This window comes from Rhinatrema bivittatum, chromosome 16 (assembly GCF_901001135.1).
Source record: "Rhinatrema bivittatum chromosome 16, aRhiBiv1.1, whole genome shotgun sequence".
Classification (NCBI taxonomy): Eukaryota; Metazoa; Chordata; class Amphibia; order Gymnophiona; family Rhinatrematidae; genus Rhinatrema; species Rhinatrema bivittatum.
The window spans coordinates 37,570,357-37,593,670 of record NC_042630.1 but is presented as its reverse complement, the minus strand read 5'-3'; the positions used below and the strand labels follow the sequence as shown (position 1 = coordinate 37,593,670).

The 23,314-nt window shown below is 52.3% G+C and overlaps 1 protein-coding gene across 2 annotated transcripts; it reads left to right on the top strand.

Moving 5' to 3' along the window:
* Positions 1 to 6,344: 6,344 nt before the first annotated feature.
* On the top strand, positions 6,345 to 23,072 carry LOC115078296 (V-type proton ATPase catalytic subunit A-like). 2 transcript variants are annotated; one of them, XM_029581153.1, is made up of 15 exons: positions 6,345 to 6,656; positions 9,530 to 9,622; positions 10,041 to 10,169; positions 10,619 to 10,833; positions 11,350 to 11,487; positions 12,921 to 13,072; positions 14,831 to 14,993; positions 16,342 to 16,450; positions 16,543 to 16,665; positions 17,812 to 17,926; positions 19,019 to 19,082; positions 19,407 to 19,610; positions 19,928 to 20,022; positions 21,646 to 21,817; positions 22,625 to 23,072. In XM_029581153.1, the coding sequence occupies exons 2-15, from the start codon at positions 9,541 to 9,543 to the stop codon at positions 22,715 to 22,717; spliced, it is 1,854 nt and encodes a 617-aa protein (XP_029437013.1). In that variant the 5' UTR covers positions 6,345 to 6,656; positions 9,530 to 9,540; the 3' UTR covers positions 22,718 to 23,072. The 2 variants fall into 2 exon arrangements, with proteins under 2 accessions (XP_029437013.1, XP_029437012.1); XM_029581152.1 differs by lacking the exon at positions 6,345 to 6,656 and adding an exon at positions 7,863 to 7,885 and having other exon boundaries at positions 22,625 to 22,758.
* The last annotated feature ends 242 nt before the right edge of the window (positions 23,073 to 23,314 follow it).

Sequence of the window (23,314 nt, the reverse complement as noted above, 5' to 3'; positions counted from 1 at the left end):
TCACAGAGTCCGCCAGATCCAGTCTTACATGGTAGCTGGTCCTCGACCACTTGAAGAGGGGTGTGGATCTGGAAGTACCTCAGTGGGTAATCGTGACTATGGATGCCAACCTCTCTGGTTGGGGGGCTGTGTGCCAATCTCAGTCGGTCCAGGGCCAGTGGTCACAGAGGGAGGCACGATGGTCCATCAATCACCTGGAAACTGTTGCGACCGTCGGTCTTCGGCTTCGCCCCGCCTACCTCTCACTACTTGCGCTTCCTCCTGCTCACCTCTGACTACTGGCTGCCGCGGCGTCTGTTTGCCGTCCTCTCCAGCGTCCCCGGACCGGCTTTGGTGCTGCCTCCCGCCATGCTCCTCCAAGGTACCTTAGGGCGCACGCGCACACCCTGCCCTCATCTTTATTTCCACGTTGGTGTGAACCTCAGGGGCGTCCCCCTGATATGACATCACGCTGCCCAGATATTTAAGCCTACAGTATTTGCTAGCTCATTGAGTTAGCAACGGTAACTCTATGGATGGGATTCACTCTGTACCGAAGCTGCTCTGCCACTCCAGCGCTATCTGGAACTCTTATTGCTAATAGGGTACCCGCTTCTCGGGGGCCTCTTCTGCTTCTTTCAGGTGCTATCAGGAAACCTGTACTCGCTCCTTGAGGGCCCATGTTCCCTGAGTCGCTGCCTGCATCTTCAAACCTTTCTACTTGGAAGACTTCACTAACAGTTTCCATCTGTGAGTACAACTACCATCTATTCCACAGTACTGCTTCACTGGAACCAGGTACTCACTCCTCGAGGGCCTGTCCTCTGTTCCGGTGCCAGGCCTTTCGTCTAGTGCAATCTCTGTTACTGCTACGTGAGTACAATACAACTGAGTCTCTCTGCTCTAAGGGATCAGGTACTCGCTCCTCGAGAGCCTGCTCTCCCTGTCTCGGATTTTCTCCTAATTCTACCTGGGACTCTGAATGCTTCTTATCGTGTACTCATAATTCTCAGTCTCTTTCCACTACAGCACAACCTAGCAGAGGATACGCTGTTCCAGCAATCTGTGGGAGACCTGCCCAGTCGGGCTTAACATCTACTACTCACTACTGCCACCTCTGGTGGTTTCCAAAACTGTTTAATAAAAGATTCAAATCTGTGTTTGTGTGTCCAGAGCTAGCCTGACACTGTGGTCCCTCACGGGACTGCCCCCGTGGGCGTGGTCAGCTTCCACAGTGTCCATGGATCCACCCAAACATCAATAACCATAACAGAAACAAGGGTGGTGCGCTTGGCGTTGCAGAGATTTCTTCCTCTCATCCACCATCGGGCGGTACGAATCTTGTCGGACAATGCGACGTTGGTGGCCTACATCCAACCGTCAAGGAGGCATGAAGAGTCATCCGGTAGCCTTGGAAGCGGAAAAGCTGATGGCCTGGGTGGAACAACATCTAGCCCAGCTGGCGGCCTCACACATAGCCAGGGTTGACAACATACAAGCGGACTATCTAAGTTGTCAGTGTCTAGACCCCGGAGAGTGGGAGTTGTCTTTGGAAGCAATGACGCTCATCTCTCATCGGTGGGGCACTCCCCACGTGGACTTGATGGCAACTCAGAGGAATGCAAAGGCGCCACACTTCTACAGTCAAAGAAGGGAGCATGGATCAGAAGGAGTAGATGCCCTGGTGCTTCCTTGGCCCCGCGATGTACTGCTTTACGTGTTTCCTCTGTGGCCCCTCGTGGGCAAGATTCTGAGAAGAATAGAGGCTCATCCAGGGATGGTGATCCTCATAGCTCCGGAGTGGCCCCGGAGACCGTGGTTTGCAGACCTAGTCAACCTGGTGGTGGACGGTCCTCTATGCCTAAGTCATCTTCCACACCTGCTGAGTCAGGGTCCGGTATTTTTCGATCAGGTGGATTGGTTTTGTCTAGCGGCCTGGCTTATGAGAGGAGGCAATTGAGAAAGAAGGGGTACCCTGAGGATGTTATATCCACTTTGTTGCGGGTGCGGAAGACTTCTACTTCTCTTATTTATGTCCGGGTATGGAAGGTTTTTGATTTTTGGTGTAGCAAATAGGGGGTACCCCCGCGTCTGACTTTAGTTCCTCAGATCCTTGCCTTTTTACAGAGGGGCCTCAGTAAGGGGTTATCCTTTAGTTCTCTCCAGGTACAGGTTGCAGCTTTGGGGTGTCTCCGAAGCAAGGTCGAGGGAGCATCTATGGCAGCACACCCTGATGTAGTCCGTTTCCTGAAAGGAGCAAGGCAATTGAACCCACCCGTACGTTCTATTTGTCCTTCTTGGAGTCTAAACTTGGTGCTCAGGGTGTTGTGTGAACCTCCTTTTGAGCCCCTCAACAAGGCTACCTTGAAGGATTTAACCCTCAAGATGGTGTTTTTGGTGGCTATATGTTCAGCTAGGAGGGTCTCTGAGCTTCAAGCCCTCTCCTGTCAGGAACCTTTTCTATTAGTTTCAGATTCCGGGGTATCGCTAAGAACGATTTCATCCTTTCTACCGAAGGTGATATCCGCTTTTCACGTGAATCAGTCAGTGGAACTTCCAGCTTTTCCGAATCTAGAGCAAGATTCCCCTCATGCTAGAGAGTTGCGGCGCCTGGATGTCAAGCGGATTCTCGTGTATTACCTTGAGGTCACCAATGCTTTTCGGGTTTCGGATCATCTTTTTGTTCTCTGGAGCGGTCCTAAGAAAGGACACAAGGCGTCTAAAGCTACCATTGCCTGGTGGTTGAAAGAGGCTATCGCTTCCTTGTCCATTTGCTGCGGACGATCAGTTCCGGATGGTCTGAAAGCTCATTCGCTCCGGTCACAAGCTGCTTCCTGGGCAGAGAGTCAGTTAGTTTCGCCTCAAGAAATCTGCAGGGCAGCGACTTGGAAGTCTCTGCATACTTTTGCCAGACATTTATCATTTGGATGTCCAGGCATCGGATGTTGAAGGTTTTGGGAGCAGTGTCATTCGAGCGGGACTTTCCAGGCCTCACCCCAATTAGGGGAAGCTTAGGTACATCCCAGCTGTCCTGGACTGATCTGGGTACATACAGGGAAAAGAAAATTGGTTCTTACCTGCTAATATTCATTCCTGTAGTACCACAGATCAGTCCAGAGGCCTGCCCATTGTGTGTGTGTGTGGGGGGGGGGGGGGGGTGTTCATGATTGAGAGTCCACTCGAATGTTTTCTATTCACAGCAGTTTCTGTCTAGACTAAACGTAAGGACATGTGAGAAGAAAATGGATTACTCCAATATTTCTCCTTGCCTGTAAATGGTTTACTATTGTTCATTATTCTGGTTCTTGCTTGATCTAACTTTTGGTTTTATATTGGTTATTCTGCTTTGGTAAGATTAATACTGAAGGGTTGCAGGTACAACACCACTCTAGGAGGGGGTGCTCTTCAAGTTTTTCTCTGTCTCCATCTGCTGGAGGGAAGGCAAAACCCAGCAGTCTGGACTGATCCGTTGGTACTACAGGAACGAAAATTAGCAGGTAAGAACCAGTTTTCCTATAAATTGCACAGAGAGTGCACAACTGAAGCACTACTGCTCTTTTTCACAAGCTAGGACTGACCACAAGTCTTCATCTAGAAGAGAGGAGGGCAAACTGCAGCCCGCTGGGGTTGCCAGTGATTTCAGATTCTCCCTCCAGAATTGATCCAGTTCTGGGTTTGCTCTGTTGCATGCAGGGACTTGGTAGTCTTCCCTTAAGGAGAGCAATAGGGAGATCAGAGCTACAAATTCCCTGAATGCAATGGGGTAAACCCAGAAATGGATCAACCCTGGCGGGAGATTCTGTAGCCAGTTGGGAACCCTAAGCCAGTGCTTCTCACCCTGGTCCTTGGTGGCACACCTAGCCAGTCAGGTTTTCTGGTTATGCACGGCGACTATGCATGAGATAGATTTGCATGTACTGTTTTCACTGTATGCAAATCTCTCTCATACATATTCATTGTGGATATCCAGAAAACCTGACTGGCTAGGTGTGCCACCAAGGACTGCCTTGAGAAGCACTGCAAAGCCCACAGGAGGTTGCCATCCTGCCCATGCTGGTGACAAGGGCCAGAAGTGACCTCCGTCCGCAGCCCACAAGTGATCTTAACTCATGTACAGTTGGACAGAAACCACCTGACATCACTAATGTTTGACCACGGTGTATTTATTTGGGAGTTAGTCACTAGTGTTTCTGCTATGTTATTGGTAGAGCTTAGTCCGTGTTTATTGATCTAACTAGAATTAGTCCTAGGGACACCATCTTTTGTTGACAAATTGTAATGCAATTGTTTGCTGCCATTCACTCTCTGTTGTACCGCTTTCTTATCGGGAAGCGACAACTGATTTCTGTTTGTGCGCTGCTATTCCAATATGCTGTGAACCGCCATTGGGTGAATATCGTATTTCGAAAGGCGAGTAATGAATCCAGGAAATAAATCGATTATTCCTGGTCCTCTGCTCCTGGGTCCTCCCTCCTCCACCCCTCACTCCTCAGCAGAAGCTCGGGACCTCCCCTTGGACTCCTCATTAATCCTCCATCCCAGCCTCCCCTAATACATGGCCCATGGGTACAAATGTTTGCCCTCCTCTAATCTAGAGACTGGATCACTGGGCAGCTGCCAGGGTACTGAGAGGCTGAAAGATAGGGAGACTGAGGGAATATGGGGGAAGGAAGAAGTGTTGGGGGGGGGGGGGCGTGGCGAAGATAAAAAAGGGAGACGGAAGGAGAGGGGGTGGTTAGAGAGCGGTAGAGGTGGGAGATGTCACAGGCGCAGACATAGGGACGGGCAATGGAGGAAAAGGGGCAGTGATATTGTGAGGGATAGGAAGTGGGAAGTGTGACAAAGAGAGAGGGGGAGTGATAGTAAGGGGTCAGGGCGTGAGGAATATGCAGAGAGGGGAGAGGACTGGTAGTGTGGAGAGCAGGGAGTGGGGTATGAGGCAGAGAAAGAATGGGCATTGGGAATATGGGGAACGGGAAGTGGGGAGTGTGTAAAAGGGAGAGAGTGGGAGGATGGAGGGAAGGGTGTGGGGAGTGTGGAAGGAAGAGGGTGGTAGTATTGGCGGCAGGCAGTAGAAAGGGGAGGAGAGTAAGAGTATTGGGGGGGGCTTCCTCTGACCCCACAGCCAGTCAGAGTTTCAGGATATCCACAATGAATAAACATGAGATGAATTTTCATACATGGCAGCCATAGAGGGGTATCAAAAAAAGAGCCAATCCGATTTCCACCACAACTCAATATACCAAAAAAGAAAATCATAAAATGACTATTAATACTCAATTGCCAATCCACAAATAGAGCAGACAAACGTCTTTCTAAAAAAAATGCTTAAATAATTTTTTAAAGGAATTTTTATATTTTTTTGAAGGAATTGTTATATTAATTTTTTATATTGAATTTAAATTATTATATGCCGCTTGAAATTGAGTATTAATAGTTGTTTTATGATGTCCTTTTTTGGTATATATATAGCCATAGAGGGGTCCCAGGACAGGTTTGGGGAGCCTTGATGTAGTTAAGATGCCATGAGCATCATTTTATATTCCTTCCCAATTTACTCAGCTCGGCTGTCTCAGCCACAGGAGCCACCGACCAGGGGTCCCGGGGGGAACAGGATAATGCAGACCCTGAGTCTGGCCGTTAGGTGTCCCCCTTGAGGGAAGGCCGTGAGCGCTTCCTCCGCAGGATCCCCGGCTGCAGCCGGCCGGAGGGACGGAGCTCTCTGCGTGGCAGTGCACAGCGCCCTCTGCTGGGCCGGTCCAGGTCTCACTATCCCAATAACCAGGCCCAGAGAAGGTGGGGGGCACAGGGCTAGCCGAGCGTCTGTCGGGTGACCCGTCCCTAACCGCAATAAACACGAATAAATCTCCCTGGGCCTCACTAACTCTGTTTTCTTACTCCTTAGGAATCCGCTATGCAGTCCCTGCACCAAAAACAAGCTCAGAGGGGTCTGCATGCTCTGCTCCTTTGGGTTTCCAGTTCAATGAGAAGAGACCTGTAGTGGGCCTGCAGTACCATCAGCCTTTATTCAGAGCTGCATGGGCTTTCCTCCCCCCCCATTAACCCTATATCTCCATCTGGCCCAGTCACTGCAGCAACAATCTTCAGCCGGGCTGGACCCCGAGGAGCCCGTGCATGTGCACCCCGAGGAGTCTGGACAGTCCGGGTCCCTTTTTGAGCGATGGTACAGATTTGCTCCACCCACGCCTCCCCTCCCCCCCCAATGGGGATGCTGTACTCTTCCCCCATAATATCCCTGCCCTGGCCCGGCCTGAGGAGCACAACTAAGGCTCGGGAATTCCACTCCGGATCTCCCGAGCTGCCCCCTGGCCAGGTGATTATAGACCCCCCCCCCCCGACCCAAACGCACCCTGAAACCACAAGCGACGCAACACCCAGACAGGGCCGGACTGGAAACCACTTCCAGCTGAAGCAGAGCCCACTCGGGCAGGTGAAGGAGAAATGCGAGGGCGGAGGGTTGTTATTTACTGTACACAAGGGCTGAAGCTCAAACCGGCTTTGCCATGGAGTCTCCTTCATCTGACCTCGGCCCCCTCGCTGGAACCGGCTGGGGCTCAGGTGTGCAAGCCTCGCCTACCCTGCCACCCAGGGCGCAGCGGAGAACCACCCCGGGGTGGGGGAGGCAGCCAGACTGAGCGAGGAGGAGGAGGAAGCAGGTAGGTACCACTCTCCCTTAGCAGTCGGATAATATTTCTCACTTTTTGTGTGGTTGCTGGGTTAATCCACTTGAATGCACGGAAAGAAAAAAAACAAAACGCAAAAAGGCGATCCCTATCTATTGGGCTCACCTAATACATTATATGACTGGCTTTTGGGGAGTTGATGCCCGAGGAAAGGGAAAGTTAACTCCCCAAAGCTGGTCCAGTAAGCGTTGGGAAGCAGGGCCAGTAAGAAGGTATCGCCTTGCGTTTCTCCGTGCAGTTTTGTCGATCTCTTGGTTCCGCTCGTGGTGCTGGAAAGTTGTCACCCGTTATTTATTAAAATAATAAGCGGATCACTTTTTTTTTTTTTTTTTTTAAATCCCAGCTTGGTACGGTATGTGATGGGGGCTTCAGTAAGGATTTCCATTGTGGGCTCCTAGCTTGGTTTGGTTTGGAATTCAAAGCATACAAAAAAAAAAAATATATATATATATAGTAAGGGCGTAATATCCCAAAATCTGACAACCAGAAAAGAGGTGAAATCTGCCTTAAGCTGTTATTCTGTCTTTGTAATTGGAATTTTAAGGACTTTCTGAAGATCTGCAAAGTCGTTCATAGGCTGGGAATATTTTCGCCCGTTCCTTTGTGACCTGTTGTTTTGCTGCTTCAGGGATTGGTTACTGGTGCCGCTGGCTTTTGGGTCCCGGTGCTGCTTGTTGAACTGACTTTATTCCAGGCTCTGCCTAGTGCTGGGGTCCTGCTAGGATAGGAAATTCAACCTTTGTTCATGGTCTGCTACCCTGCACCCCCTGACGGTGACCCACTGACCTGTCTGGCTCTCATCAGGGAGATTTCACCTGCAGCCTCTCCTGTTACTCTTACCCATCCTGCTCTTATCAGGGGAGTCATTACCATGCCCGGTTTCTAGTCTGACCCTTCCTCGTCTGGATCTTATCAGGGAGCTACTGTCCGCAGCCTCTCCTCTTATTCATGCTGTCTGGCTCTCATCAGGGAATCTGTCACTGCTTCTTCTTGTCTGACTCTTGTCAAAGATACACAGATTCCTCCTTCTCTCTCGTTCCTGCGTTCTGGTTAAATCTTTACACCAAAACACGACCTTTCTTTCTCTGCCAGGGACAAATTCCTGCTGAGCCCGTACGAGCCAGACTGGACTTGCCCTGCTAAATGTGGCCCGGACCTGAAGGAGGGAAGGGAATACAAGCAGAGAGGATTCAGCCTCTCTCGTACGTCGTAGGGAAATAGCACTTTTATTTTTTTTTTCCTTCGGTTTTCAATCCGGTGGGTTTCCTCCTGCCTTTTTTCAGCTCAGTCGAAACCAGTCTCTTATGGGCAGGGGGGCCAGGATCCTTCATTTGCAGCTAAGCCAGGTTTATATGCTCCCTAACTGATGTCCCCCTTCCAAGTCAGAGCAGCGACGGTTCTCAGCTGGGCCCAGACCCAGGTTCCATCAGGAGCATGGAAACGCGGATCCCGGGTCTCACCACTAGGTGTCGCTGTGGCGTGATGTCCAGGGCCTCCCTCCCCGCTGGGGTGGGGGTTGGGATTTTGTGACCGCTGCCTCCACTTCATCCCCAGCTTGGGGGGCTCAGTGCTGGTCTGGGTGTTGAAGACAGTCCCCCCCCCCCCCCCCCCCCTGCGTGACAGCACTGCCTCTGAGCCTCCGGTGTGCAGCCTTTCCTGGCAGACATAAGACAGGCGCACTCAGCCCTTCGGCACAGTCCTGTGTTGCAGGAAGACTCAGCCCCCTTCGTTCCTGGCAGATCCTGCTGAAGTTAATCGGTGGAGTGATGGCGTTAGACGGGGGAGCAGCTCCATTGGATCTCTGGGTACCCGGCCCTTCAACGTCTGCAAAGACCTGGGGCTCCCCGCTGTTTCGCCCTTCAGCAGAGAGGGAACGATCCCCACGTCTGACTGGAGAATGCTAACGATCGCTAAAGGGAGAGGTTCAGTGGTGCTGCTGCTGCGCACTCCTGTACCGGAGACCCGGGCTTGGGCCCTGAGCCTGGTTTCTGCTCTCCGGGTTGGCTGGGGATACTGTGGACGCAGTGGTCACAGCCCTTGGGATGGATAGGGGGAAGGGAGAGCCCATCCTTGCTCGGCGGTGATATCTGGGGGGCCAGACTTGGGGTACAAGTGTACCGGACTCCAGAGGGCTGGCAAAGTAATGGCTGGGATAGACAGGAGTGGGGGAGGAGTGAGGGTTAAGATATTTGAGCGAAAAAAAACTGGGTAATTGTGAAGGATGACTTATGGCACCGTAGCGCCCTCTGAGGCTGGTTCTGATTGAGTTCAAAGCCCAAATAAGCAAGAGGAAATTGCCAGACCAAAAAAAAAACCTTCAAAACCAAATCTCTCTGAAAAAAACCCAAAGTATTTCATATGGAAGTATTATGTCAAACCAGAAATATTATTTTCAATATGTCTGTACACAAAGAAACACAGCCTGAGCTTCCTATTCCATTTTCACCGTGCAGTAACTGAGTGTGAAAAATAAATGTTTTGATGGGTAAATTGAGGAGACGTGAGCTGGGCTGTTGCACGCAGGCATTTACAGGTTACCAACCCCTCCTAGATTGCAGGGTGGCTGGTGGGCGTGAGGATCGCCTGGTAACATGCCTGCCTGGTGCGAAGGTGGTGGACCACTCGCGTCACCTAGATAGGCTTATAGAGAGTGCTGGGGAGGAGCCGGCTGTCGTGGTACATGTGGGCACCGACGACGGAGGAAAATGTGGGAGGAAGGTTCTGGAAGCCAAATTTAGGATTTTAGGTAGCTACTTGTGGCCTGGATTGGAAACTGGATGGACCCTTGGTCTGACCCAGCATGGCATGTTCTTCTGTTCGTTATGCGTAACTTTGACTCCTTGCAGAGGCAGCGACCATGGATTTCTCCAAGCTTCCCACGATTGAGAATGAGGAGCAGGAGAGCATGCTGGGGTTTGTCCATGGCGTCTCCGGACCAGGTAGGCTTCCTAAGAAAACCACAACTCCATGCAGGGGAAGGGGCAAAACCAGGCCTAGATCTGCACTGTTTGGTTGAGTTGAGGTTGTAGCCTTAACAACAGATCTTACTTGACCTTTGGCTTTACCCTCTCTAAAGGGCTGATAATTGTCACAGATTGTGAGGCTGTTGGCAGCCATCTTTGTTTGGGGCAAATAAAAAAAAAATTTCTCATTCCTGAATTATCCCAATACAATTAGTGAAAGAAATCCCTGACCCACAAGAACCAGATAGTTAACACACACACACACAAAAAACCCCCCCCCACAACCTGGAAATATTAATTACTTACTCCCTCCACCCAACCATACAGTGTCAAAGCAATGTTTCCTTTACTACTGAGCTGCCTCCACTGATGTTTGCCACCTCTCCCTTCCCAGTGGTCATAGCCTCTAACATGGCGGGGGCGGCCATGTATGAACTGGTGCGTGTGGGGCACTCGGAGCTGGTGGGAGAGATCATTCGCCTGGAGGGGGACCTGGCCACCATTCAGGTCTACGAGGAGACTTGTATCCTTTCATTCAAGCCAGAGGTTCCCAAACCTTTCCTGGGATACCCCCAACCAATCAGGCTTTTAGGTTATCTACAATGAGTATGCGTTTGGGAATCGCTGGTTTAAGCAGTGTATTAGCTGATGTCCAAGTGAGGTTACCACTTACGCTCCACGCTTTTGGGACAGGCTCATTCTGGCTTCCACCTGGCTTTCTTTGGTACGGTATTCACTGGGTCGTGACCTTGGACAAGTCACCTAATAGGTGCTTAAATACTCTAGCTCTGGGCCTTGTTCTGGAACCTTCTTGGCATACAAACATAAACTCGTCCTCTGTGAGTTATTTCATACACTACTGTAGAACACTGATGGCATTATATAACTCATAAGTCCAATTCTTAAATGTTATTTTCTTGTGCTGGAATCTCTACGGGCATTTTTTTTTTTCCCTGAGCGCTGCTCTTCCAGCTGGTGTGTCTGTGGGCGACCCTGTGCTGCGGACCGGGAAACCCCTTTCGGTGGAGCTGGGCCCTGGCATCATGGGTAACATCTTTGACGGTATTCAGCGCCCGCTGAAGGACATCACGGACCTGACGAAGAGCATCTACATCCCCCGTGGCATCAACATCAGCTCGCTGTCTCGGGACCTGAAGTGGGATTTCATGCCAGACAAAAACATCCGGGTGAGTCTTGACCTCTGAGGGCGGAAAAGAACTCGAGCACAGAAGGGGGGGAGGGAGAGAGAGAAGGAGAAGCAGAGAGAGAGGCTAAGTGTGAGAAAGAGATAAAAAAAAAAAAGATGCAGCGAGAAACAAAATAAGCAGGAGAGTGACAGGGGAGGGAAAGAGAGAGAGCTGGAGAGGCAGAGAAGAGGTTGGTAGGATAAAGGGTGTCAAAAAGGAAAGCCTGAAGGATAGAGAACATAGAAAAAGATAAAGTGTGTGAGAGATGGGAGAAACCAAGAACAGAAAAAGGAAAGGCAGGTGGGAGATACTGACGGGGTCGCACAGAGAGCAGGATAGGAGAGAGGCATAAGGGGAGGAAGGCAGGTGATAATGAGAGAGCAAAAGAGAAAAACAAACAAACCATAGAAAGCATGAAAAGTGAAAGGAAACACGATAAATCCATGGCAGGGGGTGCAAGGTGACAGGAATGCAGGAAGTCACTGCTCCTTGTGGGTTTTTCCCCCTTTCCTCCAGGCTGGGAGTCATGTCACCGGGGGCGACATCTACGGCATCGTGCCCGAGAACTCTCTCATCAAACACAAGATCATGGTGCCTCCCCGGAGCCGCGGCACCGTGACGTACGTCGCCCCGCCGGGGAGCTACGACATCTCGGTAACCGGCATTCCCTGCCATGATGAGGTCAGAGGGAGGGGGGCATCCACTCAGGGCGAGGTCATGGCCCCCATAGGCAGAGCACCAGAGGCGGGAGGGGGGGCTTCCTCCTGGAAATTAGAGAGCAGCTGGGGGGGGGTCCCACTGGAATCTGGCACCTTCCTTCCGTCCACCTCCCCCCACCCCTGCTCCTTCTGACCCACCTATGTTGCCTCCTCAGCCAGGTCCTCCTCCCGCATAACTTCCGTGGCCTTGTGTTCCCTGCTGATCTTAAATCAGCGCTACAAGTCCCTAGATGCACTGGTTGAGTGCTGCTGGGTTAAAGCCTGGACCGATTCAACCCAACCCTGATGACCTGGGTGCAGCTACTCTGGACTGGGGTAGGAAGGGAGGAGGGGTCTGCCCCTCGTTTTTATGTAGGGAAGAACAGTCTGCTCCTTCTGTTCATTGTGGGGAAGAAAAGTTCAGACCAACCTGAAATAATAAGACGGAAAGGAGAATCATAACACTGATCACCAACTGTATTATCTAAAAGAAAGGAAAAAACATCTGTTTTATTCCTGCCTAGTATTGCTGCTTTAGAAAGGCTTTTATAAGGGGTGTGGTCGGATCCCCAGTCCAAGTACGATCCAGGATACATTTCCAGTCTCGGCAGAGGTGACTTTATGCTTCGGGTGATTTAATACTTTACCCTAGCCTGGTTTAGTCGAGGAATTTTCAGCGCAAGGGATTATTTGAAAAGGCACAAGGACGTGGGAGCGCCTGAGCTGAAACCGGGAGACGGAGCAAGCTAGGGGCCACCTTCCTGGAAGCCTTAAAACCCATCTGAATTACCTTATTACGAACTACACGCTCCCTCTGGTAGCACTCGTGACGGGGAACACTAAAAACCAACCCGGAGTCCTCTGTCGCAGCGTCCCTTAGCCAGTTACAGCAGCGGTGTCCAGGCGTTACTGAAATGAAGGGCTGGAGTGGAGGAGCTGGGATGCCGGAGAGGCAGCGTTCACCCCCAGCCCCACTAGAAGTCCAAAGATGCCAGGAGGAGGCTGCTCGGCCCCATATTTTTCTGTTAAGAGATTTAATTCCCAATAAGGCACAAAGTGGCAGAGGATTTGTTTAAGTGCCTTATGGGATGAGGCATGAGAGATACAAACTCTTAGTCAAGAATTTCTTCCATAGGCTCAGAACGGGGATACAAGGCCCGGTATCGCACGTTGTGTCAGCTCCATAAATACTGAGTTTTACAGTTCTCTTGCCCATCCAGAAACACCATGTACCATAAGAGGAGCCTCACTCGGAGCTCCTCTTCAGTTATGTTCCCTACAAACGCCTTCGCTGATGCTGTTTTGTTTCCTTTCTTTATCTCTTTTTCCTCTTCCTCACCTGCCCACCTCCCCCCCCCACCCCCCTCCCTCTATCCACCTTTTTCACAGGATGTGGTGCTGGAGTTAGATTTCGAAGGGGTCAAGGAGAAACTCTCCATGGTCCACGTGTGGCCGGTGCGTCAGATCCGCCCCACGACAGAGAAGCTCCCTGCCAACTTCCCGCTACTGACAGGCCAGCGAGTCCTGGACGCCCTCTTCCCGTGAGTTCCTCGGGCCTTTTACAGGGAGAGATCTCCGGGTGCCTGGAGGGAGAACGAAGACCGCAGCATTAATCGTCTGCTGAGGCAGACTCAGCAGAAGGGGCTGTGGGGAATGGTGCCGAGGTGCTAACTGTGGGGGACCTCACAGCTCCTGCAGTCCAAGCCTCTCCCAGCAGGTGGTGCTGTAGGGCATGGTGCCGTGGCTGTGTGGGGAGAGCTCCTGTTCCCAGCCTCTCCCAGCAGGAGGGGGAATGGTGCAGGAGTGCTGGCTGTGACAGAGCTCATAGCTCCTGCAGTCCAAGCCTCTCCCAGCAGGTGGTGCTGTAGGGAATGGTGCCGTGGCTGTGTGGGGAGAGCTCCTGTTCCCAGCCTCTCCCAGCAGGAGGGGGAATGGTGCAGGAGTGCTGGCTGTGACAGAGCTCATAGCTCCTGCAGTCCAAGCCTCTCCCAGCAGGTGGTGCTGTAGGGAATGGTGCTGTGGCTGTGTGGGGAGAGCTCCTGTTCCCAGCCTCTCCCAGCAGGACGTACTGTAGGGAATGGTACAGGGATGCTGGCTGTGGTGGGGAGGGGAGGAGCGGGGAGTTCGCACAGCTGTGGTGGGGAGGGGAGGAGTGGGGAGTGCGCACAGCTCCTGCAGTCCCTTACAGTAGGAGGCACTGTAAGGAACAGGGAGCTCACAGCTCCTGTTATTCCAACCTCTCCCAGCAGGAGGCGCTGTAGGGAATGGTGCAAGAGTATTGGCTATGACAGAGCTGACAGCTCCTGCAATCCCGGCTGCTTGGGAGTCATGTAGGAACAGTTACCATAGCTCACAGTTAAGTTTACTGAAAGGGCTGGAGTAATTGTTTTCTTATCAAGGTCACTGTCTTTACTCTGTAGGGCCATTATGTAGCTTGACATGGGGGCCAGGGCGGGGGAAGGAAGATAAGAGCGAGTGTGTCCACTGATGTGAAAGTGGGACCTTGGTTCTATCCTGTGGGCCCCGAGCGGCTGAGTTTGGGTAGACATTAACGTAAGGTCCAGGCACCTCATTCCTGATTCATTTATTAATAAAGTCCATTTATAAAACTGCCTCTCTAGCAAGAGCTCTGGGCAAACGCATAACCGGCAATAAAAGAACATTTAAAAAATCAAAACATGAAAACTTAATGGATGAATTAACGTTTATTTCAAATTAGAGGGAAAACTCCAGATCTGAAGTGCTGCATTCACTATAAAAGTTATAAAAAAAAAAAGATGCTGATTCCTTCCTTAATCAAAAAACGTTGGGTGTGGATCTGGGTTACAATGACCTGATTTTTGCTTTGGCCAAAATTCCTTGTATTTCCTTAGTTGTTATCACATCAAATGAAGCAATCAATGTATTAGGAGAAGCGTTATCGGTCATAAGGGTAACAGAAGCAGGCACAGCCTTCTCCAAATCGGAGCGAATGCGAGCGGTGAGGGTTGCAACCTGGCTCCATGTCATGAGGGTCAAGTCAGTCCGGTCCTGGTTTGGCATGCATGGATTTGTAGTTTCTTAATGTTCCCATTTATTTCCCTTAAGCGAATGAGAACTACAAATCCATGCATGCAACGGGGCAAAGCCAGGCCCTGAATCGCGCCCCCCCCCCCCCCCCCCAATCTCCGGTGGCAAGTGCCATGGGATAACCCTGCTACCAGTCTTATTCTTCAGTTGTGATCCCTGCTGGCAGAGCAGTTTTAATGACCCCCATACCCAGTCTCCATCCTTCTCTCTTCCTGATGCTTCCTTTTCAGCTGCGTGCAAGGAGGGACCACGGCCATCCCGGGGGCGTTCGGTTGTGGAAAGACGGTGATCTCTCAGTCACTCTCCAAGTACTCCAACAGCGACGTCATCGTGTACGTCGGGTGCGGGGAACGCGGCAACGAGATGTCAGAGGTGCTGAGGGATTTCCCAGAGGTGAGGAATCGAGTTCCCGTGGTCTTTCCCTCCTTCCTGCCGTGCCTCTGGCCTATTTCAGACCGTACGAAAGTGCCCGGGAGAGGGGCACCAGCCCGCTCCTGCCGTGCCTCTGGAGGAGTGGTGGCAGGCAGGACTACAAATCCCAGCATGCTCTGTAATCCGAGTTAAAAAAAAAAAGTCCCAAAGAGCCTCTCACTGGAGCAGCTCTTGCCTGTTCCTAGGATGGCAGAGCAGGACTACAAATCCCAGGGTGCTCTGCACTCCCCCTCTTTTTCCTTACTCCTTTCCTCTATCCCTCTCTTCCCCTTCCTCTCTTGCCTCTTCATCCATCTCACCTCTTCTTTCTCTTCCCCTATACCTCTTCCCTCCCTCGCACCTCCTTCCCATATTTCATCTCTTTGCCCCTTTCTCACTACTGTCTCCCTCACCATTACCACAAGGGCAATTGCTACCCTCTGCTGCCTCAGCCTTGGCTTGCTGCCCTCTTCCGTCTTGCCATCATGCTCAGCCTAAGTACAGCCCATGCTGCCAATGCCTCTGGCCCGGTGGCTTTCACCTCTGGTTCCCAAACCATTGCCTTTGGCTCCGATGCAGCTAAACTGCTGCCAGCACATGTGTGACAACCTTCACTGAAAACCTTTGTCCATAATTGCCAGCAAACCTATTTAGGATGAATCTCTCAGTCTTCAATGGTGATAAAACTTTTCTCTGTCCAAGAAACACAAGAGGCTGCAGTACTGACAGTGGCCAAAAGGTGTCAGAATCCTACTACCTGCTATTATGATAATAGGATACTGTCACCTTGTGGCCACTGCTGGAATAAACCTCCACAGACAGAGTCCACAAGCTTATTATTATAATAGATTCTTAAACTGTATAATTGTTTTTCCTGCCTCTTCCGATCGAGACATCCATAGCCTGCCAAGAGGAAAGGAAGTTAGTATCCACATATCCCCATGCGTTTAGATTTTTTTTTTTTGGGGGGGGGAGGAGGGCATCTGTAATATTGTCACGGTTGACGCCAGTATGAGCAGCTTTGGCATGGAGAGCTGTCTTGTCACTGCTAAATTGGATTGCCCAGGCTGAGAGGGTCCCCAGCTCGACATGAATCCAGCCAGCCATGCCGTCCAGCCCGGCCCTCACTTCTTACCGTCCCTCATGGTTGAATTCACCGTAAAACCTTCCCCCCTCAGTGTTTCCCACCGGCGTCCCACTCCTGTTCGTGAAAATGTCAAGGCGCTGATCGATTGATTTACTTTCTTTAATTCTTCTTAATATCTTGGCTTTTCCTGACACATCAAAGCCTTTGAATTCTCAGTGAATGGAGCCCCTTGGTTTTTTTCAGCTCACGATGGAGGTGGACGGGAAAACGGAGACCATCATGAAAAGGACAACCCTGGTGGCAAACACGTCCAACATGCCCGTGGCAGCGAGAGAGGCCTCCATCTACACAGGTGAGGGTCAGAGGAGAAGCCAGGAGCCCCTGCGCCCGGGCTCTCGTCCGCTCACCCTAAGGAGTAACGTTTCTGTGGCTCTTTCTCCGAAGGGATCACGCTCTCCGAGTACTTCCGGGACATGGGCTACAACGTCAGCATGATGGCGGACTCCACCTCCAGATGGGCCGAGGCCCTCCGAGAAATCTCCGGGCGCCTGGCAGAAATGCCAGCCGGTAAGTCCGTCCCCTGTCATTCTCCCTTTCTTCCCCCCCGCATGGCCTTCGACTCTCGCCCACTCTTAGCCCCATCGTCTTTTCCCCAGTTCTGATAGTCTGTGTCGGTCACACTTGCCGATGTAACAGGGGCCAGCCCCAGGGACGCCATGGAGGCAGAGGGAGCTTCAGCCACTGCGCAGCAGTGACACCTAGTGGTCAGGATGGGCATATACCAGGGACTGGCGCATTGTTGTGGCTGTGCTCTCTGCCTGTCTCCATGAATAAAAAAAAAAGGAGACTGTCCACTTCAACAACTGGAAGCAAAGGTAGAGAATTGGCCCCCCCCCCCCCCGGAAAAAAAAAAGACATAGATAAAATGTGAGAATCCTGGGGCAGGTTTTCAGACCCGTCCAGCTGGCTGACGTCGTGAATCAGCTGGGTAGGCTCCAGGTTTTGGAAATGTGCTCCATCAGGGCAGCCGAGGACGGCTCTCTGTGTTCACTGGGTGCCTCACAATGCGGGCATTCCCGGAGACTGCGGGAGGGGGAGTAAGGGGGAAACTTAGCCGACTGGGCCCTTGTGCATGGATAAGGGGCTTAAATTGGGTTTAGGGAGATTTTCAGATGCAGCCTGACTAGCGAGTGGAGCTGGCACACAACTGGCTGGGGGTGGGTGGGGGTGGGGAGAGAGGTTTGGGACGGGGTGGAGGAGTGGCAAGTGATTGGAGCAGCGGGCTGAGAATCAAGGAAGCCAGGGTTCAAATCCCACCGCTGCTCCTTGTGACCTTAGCCAGTCGCTTCACCCTCCACTGCCTCAGGTGCAAACTTTGGGCCTGATTTACCAAGGCTTTTCTCCCATTCTGTGTCTATGGGAAAAATGCTTGGTATATGAGGCCCTTGGATTGTAAGCCCTCTGGGGCAGGGACCTGAATTCCAACTCCTCATGAACCATCTGGTTGAAAACTGACTCTCGGTGTCCTAGAGTTAAGTAGGTGGCCTGGCTGAAAGGTGAAGCCTCTCTGTCCCTGGAAGTGCTAACTCTGAAGCAGGCCGAGCACCCCGGGCAGGCGGTCAGCCCTCAGGTCACCGGGGGGCCCGTCACGTTCTCGTGCTGCCGCAGTCGGCATCCCCTCATGGCGCTCACGGGCCTTTCCTTGCTTTCCAGACAGTGGATACCCAGCCTACCTCGGTGCCCGCCTGGCGTCCTTCTACGAGCGGGCGGGGCGGGTGCGATGCCTTGGCAGCCCCGACAGAGAAGGCAGCGTCAGCATCGTCGGAGCGTGAGTGTCCCCGCCAGCACCTGCCCGTGCTATTGCTCCGTCTGTCCGCCCGCCCTTTCAGACCGGCAGCATTAGAGACGCAAACCCAGTCCTTAGAACTCACCCCGCTCCCGGGCCATCCCTAATGAATATGCATGAGCTATATTTGCATACCCAGGGGCTAGGAACCATGTGTGGTCTGAGGAGGGGAGGCGGTCCTAGGGACTGGAGTTAGGGCTATGACTGCTCTGCTGGAAACCCCAGGCGCGGGGAGCGTGAGCGCCGGTGCCAGGGTCGCCACCTCACCCCAGGTCCACCGAACAGGCCGACCAAGCCCTGGGTTTGCCCCATCGCGTGCAGGAATTTCTAGTTATGCCGGGAAATCCATGGACCAATCGGAACCAGGACCTGCGTGCCTGCTACGGGGCAAAACCAGGAGTGGATCGCCCTGTTTGGTGGATCTGGAGGTGAGGTGGCCATCCTAGCCCCCAGGGCCACAGCAAGTACTGGAGGGCCACAGAAAGCCTGGGAAGTGTCAGGAGAAGCTGCCACATCCTCCGTTCCCCCCCCCCCCCCCCCCCCGGTGCTAAGAAACCCCAGGTGGCCCCTGAGAGCATTAAAGGAGAATTCCTCGTGTGTGTGTAAGACTTACTTTCAGCTTTACGAAAAAAAGTTAATTCCTACAAATGCCATACATGTGCTCAAGCTTATTTCTCGTGCTGGGTGACCTGGGTTTTTGTGGGGCTGGTCAGAGGTTTCCACTCTCTCTGTAAGCGGGTTGTAGAGTACCTCCAGCTGTCTTCTGGAAAGAAAGGGGTAAAATCCAGTCCTCTAGAACCACGAATCAAAAGTCCTGGACCCTGTCCGCTTCAGCACGGGATGTGCCAGGTTCACCTCAAAGCGAGTGAGCGCACTTTCGACCGCCTTACTGCAGAAGTGCAGCCGGGCCCTGCCGCGCGACGCTCCAGTGTGGCTCACGCCGGGCATCGCGTGACGCTCCAGTGTGGCTCACGCCGGGCATCGCGTGACGCTCCAGTGTGGCTCACGCCGGGCATCGCGCGTGGAGCTGTTGGAAGTGACGCGGTGTGTCCCCCCGGCTCTCTTGTGTTTCAGGGTGTCTCCTCCTGGAGGTGACTTCTCGGATCCTGTGACGTCCGCCACGCTGGGCATCGTCCAGGTAAGGATTTCTGCTGGCCCGCGAAACGTTCCTGCGCACGCCTCCCCCTGCTTCCAGCCTGCTCCATCGGTCTCTGGTCTGTGCTGCTGAGATCCGAAGACAAATCTGCACCTCAGGTCAGGGGCCCTGTAGCGCCCCCTTCCTGTGCCAGAACTGAGAGGGCCTCCTGCCATTGCGCCTCGCTCCTGCCCTGCGGCTCCCGCCCGTGCTCTTCCAGTCCCGAGCACCCCCCCCCCCTCCCCTCCACAGCTCTGCCAGCGTACCCCGGTCTGTTTTCCAGATAAGGAACCCCCCCCTCTCGCTCCCCGTCCGCCTGTCTCTTAGGTGTTCTGGGGCCTGGATAAGAAGCTCGCCCAGCGGAAGCACTTCCCGTCCGTGAACTGGCTGATCAGTTACAGCAAGTACATGAGGGCCCTGGATGAGTACTACGACCGCCACTTCCCGGAGCTGGTGCCCCTGAGAACAAAAGCCAAGGAGATTCTGCAGGAGGAGGAGGACCTGGCTGAAATCGTGCAGCTGGTGGGGAAGGTGAGGGAGCCCCCGGGTAGCCTGGCTGAGAGATGGTCCTCCGGAGGTGCTCATGACATTCAGGGTTAGGCGTGAGCGGTGTTAAGTGAGACCCCCCCCCTGTGTGCGCCGAGGGCATAGTCCCCTGGCATCGGGGCAACTCCGCAGCATACGAGGCAGCTCTTGGCGGCATAAGAGCGAGCGTCCAATGACAGCGCATCGCCCCAAAACGGATCGAGCCGCCGGGGCCGCAGATCCTGTCGTGCTGCCGGCAGGGCCGCCTTTTCAGCTCTGTAACCTTCCCCCTTTTGCGTCTCCCCCCCCCCCCCCCTTCTCAGGCCTCCTTAGCGGAATCTGACAAGATCACCCTGGAGGTGGCCAAACTGATCAAAGACGACTTCCTGCAGCAGAACGGCTACTCGGCCTACGACAGGTAATGCCGGGGCCTGGCCCCTGCCCACGTCTCTGCCACGGACTGCGTTTGGTGGTTGAGGTTAGAGAGGGGGGGATGGGAAGGGGGGTGCCACTTCCAGACAGCAGCGAGTAAAGTGCCCCGCTGCTCTCTGCCAGGGTAAAGTGCTTGCCTGCACTCCCGCGTTCTGCCAGCCCTCGGTGCGCCCGGGAGGATCCGCCGTGCTTCTGGGTTCTCCCGTGATTTTGTGGCGCTGCTGGGCAACGATCGAGTCCACCTTGCACTGCCTTGCTAATATTTTTTTTTTCCACCTTGAGTCCCCTCCCGCCTCCCTTCTTCTCGGGACCCTGAGGTTGATACTTCCTGGCGTCGAGCCGCGTGGGCGACAATCTGCGGTCCCCGGATTTTCGGCATCTCCCCACCTTCATGCCCGATCCTCAGTTTGCTTTTTCTAAGGCAAAATATTTAGCTTCTGCTTTTAATGTTATTTTTATTGTTTTAACATCCAAAGGGGGGGTCGTTCCCTAGCTGCTTTTCAGTTGGGTTTGGCGAGACTGTCACAGGCACCGGGTGCCTCATTACACTTTTGGGATGGACGCCAGCAGCTGGAAGGAATGGCTTTTATGGGGCCTCTTTTACCGCAGCGATGGCGGCAGCGCGGTGGGGAAGCGGTGGGAAGAGAGGAGATGGGGGGCTGTCTTGTGCGTAGGGAAGTCCCTTCACCCCTCTGCCTCAGCTTCTTTCTCTTTATGATGGCTGAGGAGGGTGGTAAAAAATTCTCTTCATTATGTAAGGGCATTATTTAGTCTTTTGAGTGAGTAAATCTACTGCTCCAGCACTAAACTTTCAAAAGGGAAACTGAGAAAATGAGAAAAATAATTACCCCCCCCCCAAAAAAAAAAAACCAACCCAAAAACCTGAAAGGTGAAACTACAAGGGTTAGGCATGCAAAAGACGTGGCCATTGTTAAAAAAAAATACCGTTTTAGAAGCGCAGTCCAGATGCATTAAGAAAGGTGGAAGGAAGGCCAAATGATTGCCTGCATGGTTAAAAAGTGAGGGGAAAGAGACTGTTTTAGCCAAAAAATCTTCATTCAAAAATTGGAAGAAGGATCCATCAGAAAAAAATAGAATAAAGCATGGATGGAACAGCTCCCCTATGAGGAAAGGCTGAAGAGGTTAGGGCTGTTCAGGTTGGAGAAGAGACGGCTGAGGGGGGATATGATAGAGGTCTTTAAAATCATGAGAGGTCTTGAACGAGTAGATGTGAATCAGTTATTTACACTTTTGAATAATAGAAGGACTAGGGGGCACTCCATGAAGTTAGCAAGTAGCACATTTAAGACTAATCAGAGAAAGTTCTTTTTCACTCAACGCACAATTAAACTCTGGAATTCTTTGCCAGAGAATGTGGTTAGTGCAGTTAGTGTAGCTGGGTTCAAAAAAGGTTTGCATAAATTCTTGGAGGAGAAGTCCATTAATGGCTATTAATCAATTTTACTTAGGGAATTGCCACTGCTATTAATTGCATCAGTAGCATGGGATCTTCTTAGTGTTTGGGTACTTGCCAGGTTCTTGTGGCCTGGTTTGGCCTCTGTTGGAAACAGGATGCTGGGTAATTTCTTATGTTCTTATGCCTGGCCAGGTTCTGCCCCTTTTATAAGACTGTGGGCATGCTGCAGAACATGATCTCTTTCTACGACATGGCGCGGCACGCGGTGGAAGCCACGGCACAGGCCGAGAACAAGATCACGTGGGCGGTGATCCGGGAGCAGCTGGGAGGCATCATGTACAAGCTGACATCCATGAAGTTCAAGGTAAGGTTCCTTCCGAGTGCCCGAATGTGAGGGACGGCCGAGGGCTCCCGCAGGTCCCCCCAAATGATGCAGGAATTCACTCCAGGGGTTAACAAAAGATTTTTCAAGATGGAAAGTGGCAGGGGATTGGGAGGTGCATAAGGGTATCTGGTTTGCGTTTTCCCACCCCTTTCCCAGCGCATATTGATCCAGGCCTAGTTTTGCCCCATTGCATGCAGGGACTTGTGGTTTTTGATTTCCTGGCATACGGGAGCATCCAACTGTTTGGAAACCAACTCACTGGGCAAATGAAAACTCCCAAAACTAAAATAAAAAGGAAGGTAGGGGATGATGCTGGATCAGACAAGGCCCAGCTCCAGCTTCCGAATTCAGTTCTGCTCTGCGGCATCCAAATTCATAAAAAGTGATCTTAAGCCATAATCTGAGCCGATCACACAGGCCGACCCCCCCCCCCTCCACTACCACACATCTCTACCTCTCCCCAATACCCCCCACACACCGTCTCTTCCCAATGCCCTCGCACCCATCTCATACGACCACACACACACAAACATCTCTGATATCCCACTGCACACACCATCTCCCTGACACCACCTACCTCACTAATTCCCGCCCAGATCCCCCTCCCCTGCTGGTAAGAAGAGGGGCAGTCAGTGAAGATGGCATAGGGTCTGTGGTGACGCCGGTAGCAGGAGGGAGTGCTGGCCAGACCGGGAAGGCCGAGAGGCCCCTGCGGGCCACACCGTGCTGCAGTCTGTCCCGGGTAACGCATTTCTCTTTCTTTTGAAATTTCTTTGCCTGGTAAAGGATCCAGTGAAGGACGGAGAAGCCAAGATCAAAGCCGACTATGCCCAGCTGCACGAGGAGATGCAGAACGCTTTCCGTAGCCTGGAGGACTGAGTGCGCAGACGACAGGAGGGGGATCCTCCCACTAATGGGGGTTTCCAGGTGCCCTGCCACCGAACCTCTGATGTAAAGCGTGCTCATTTCCCGAGCCGGACACCGGGCAGAAAAAGTTTTTTTTTAAATTTTTTAATTTGTAGTGTATGGAGGACTTGTTTTTTTTTTTTTTCAACAAGAAAAATAGAGACAATAGCACTAGAAGGACCTTTATAGATAGCGCTAACACCCAGCTTGCATAACTTGGCCATGTAGTGTGGTCTAGGAATGAATACAATTGAGAGGAATATCTAAGCATTCCGCAGTATTGAGAGAAATAAAGCCTGCTTGCGTCTTAAAAGGATTTTCTTTGGGGACTTGCTGGGGGCTTCCTTCACACTGACTCTGAGAAGTGCTGGTCTCCAGATCATCAAGAACAGCTAAGCTGTTCTTAGCCCAAGTGCATCAAGGGATTTGTAGTTCCTGCTTTGTCTAAACCCCCCCGGAATTAAAAGTCCATCATGCCATTTTGCAAAAGCAGGACCAGCTCAGCTTGTCCTCGAGAACCTGGGAGTCATGAGGTAATGCTGCTTTAGCTGCTCAGTGGTACTCTTTCTT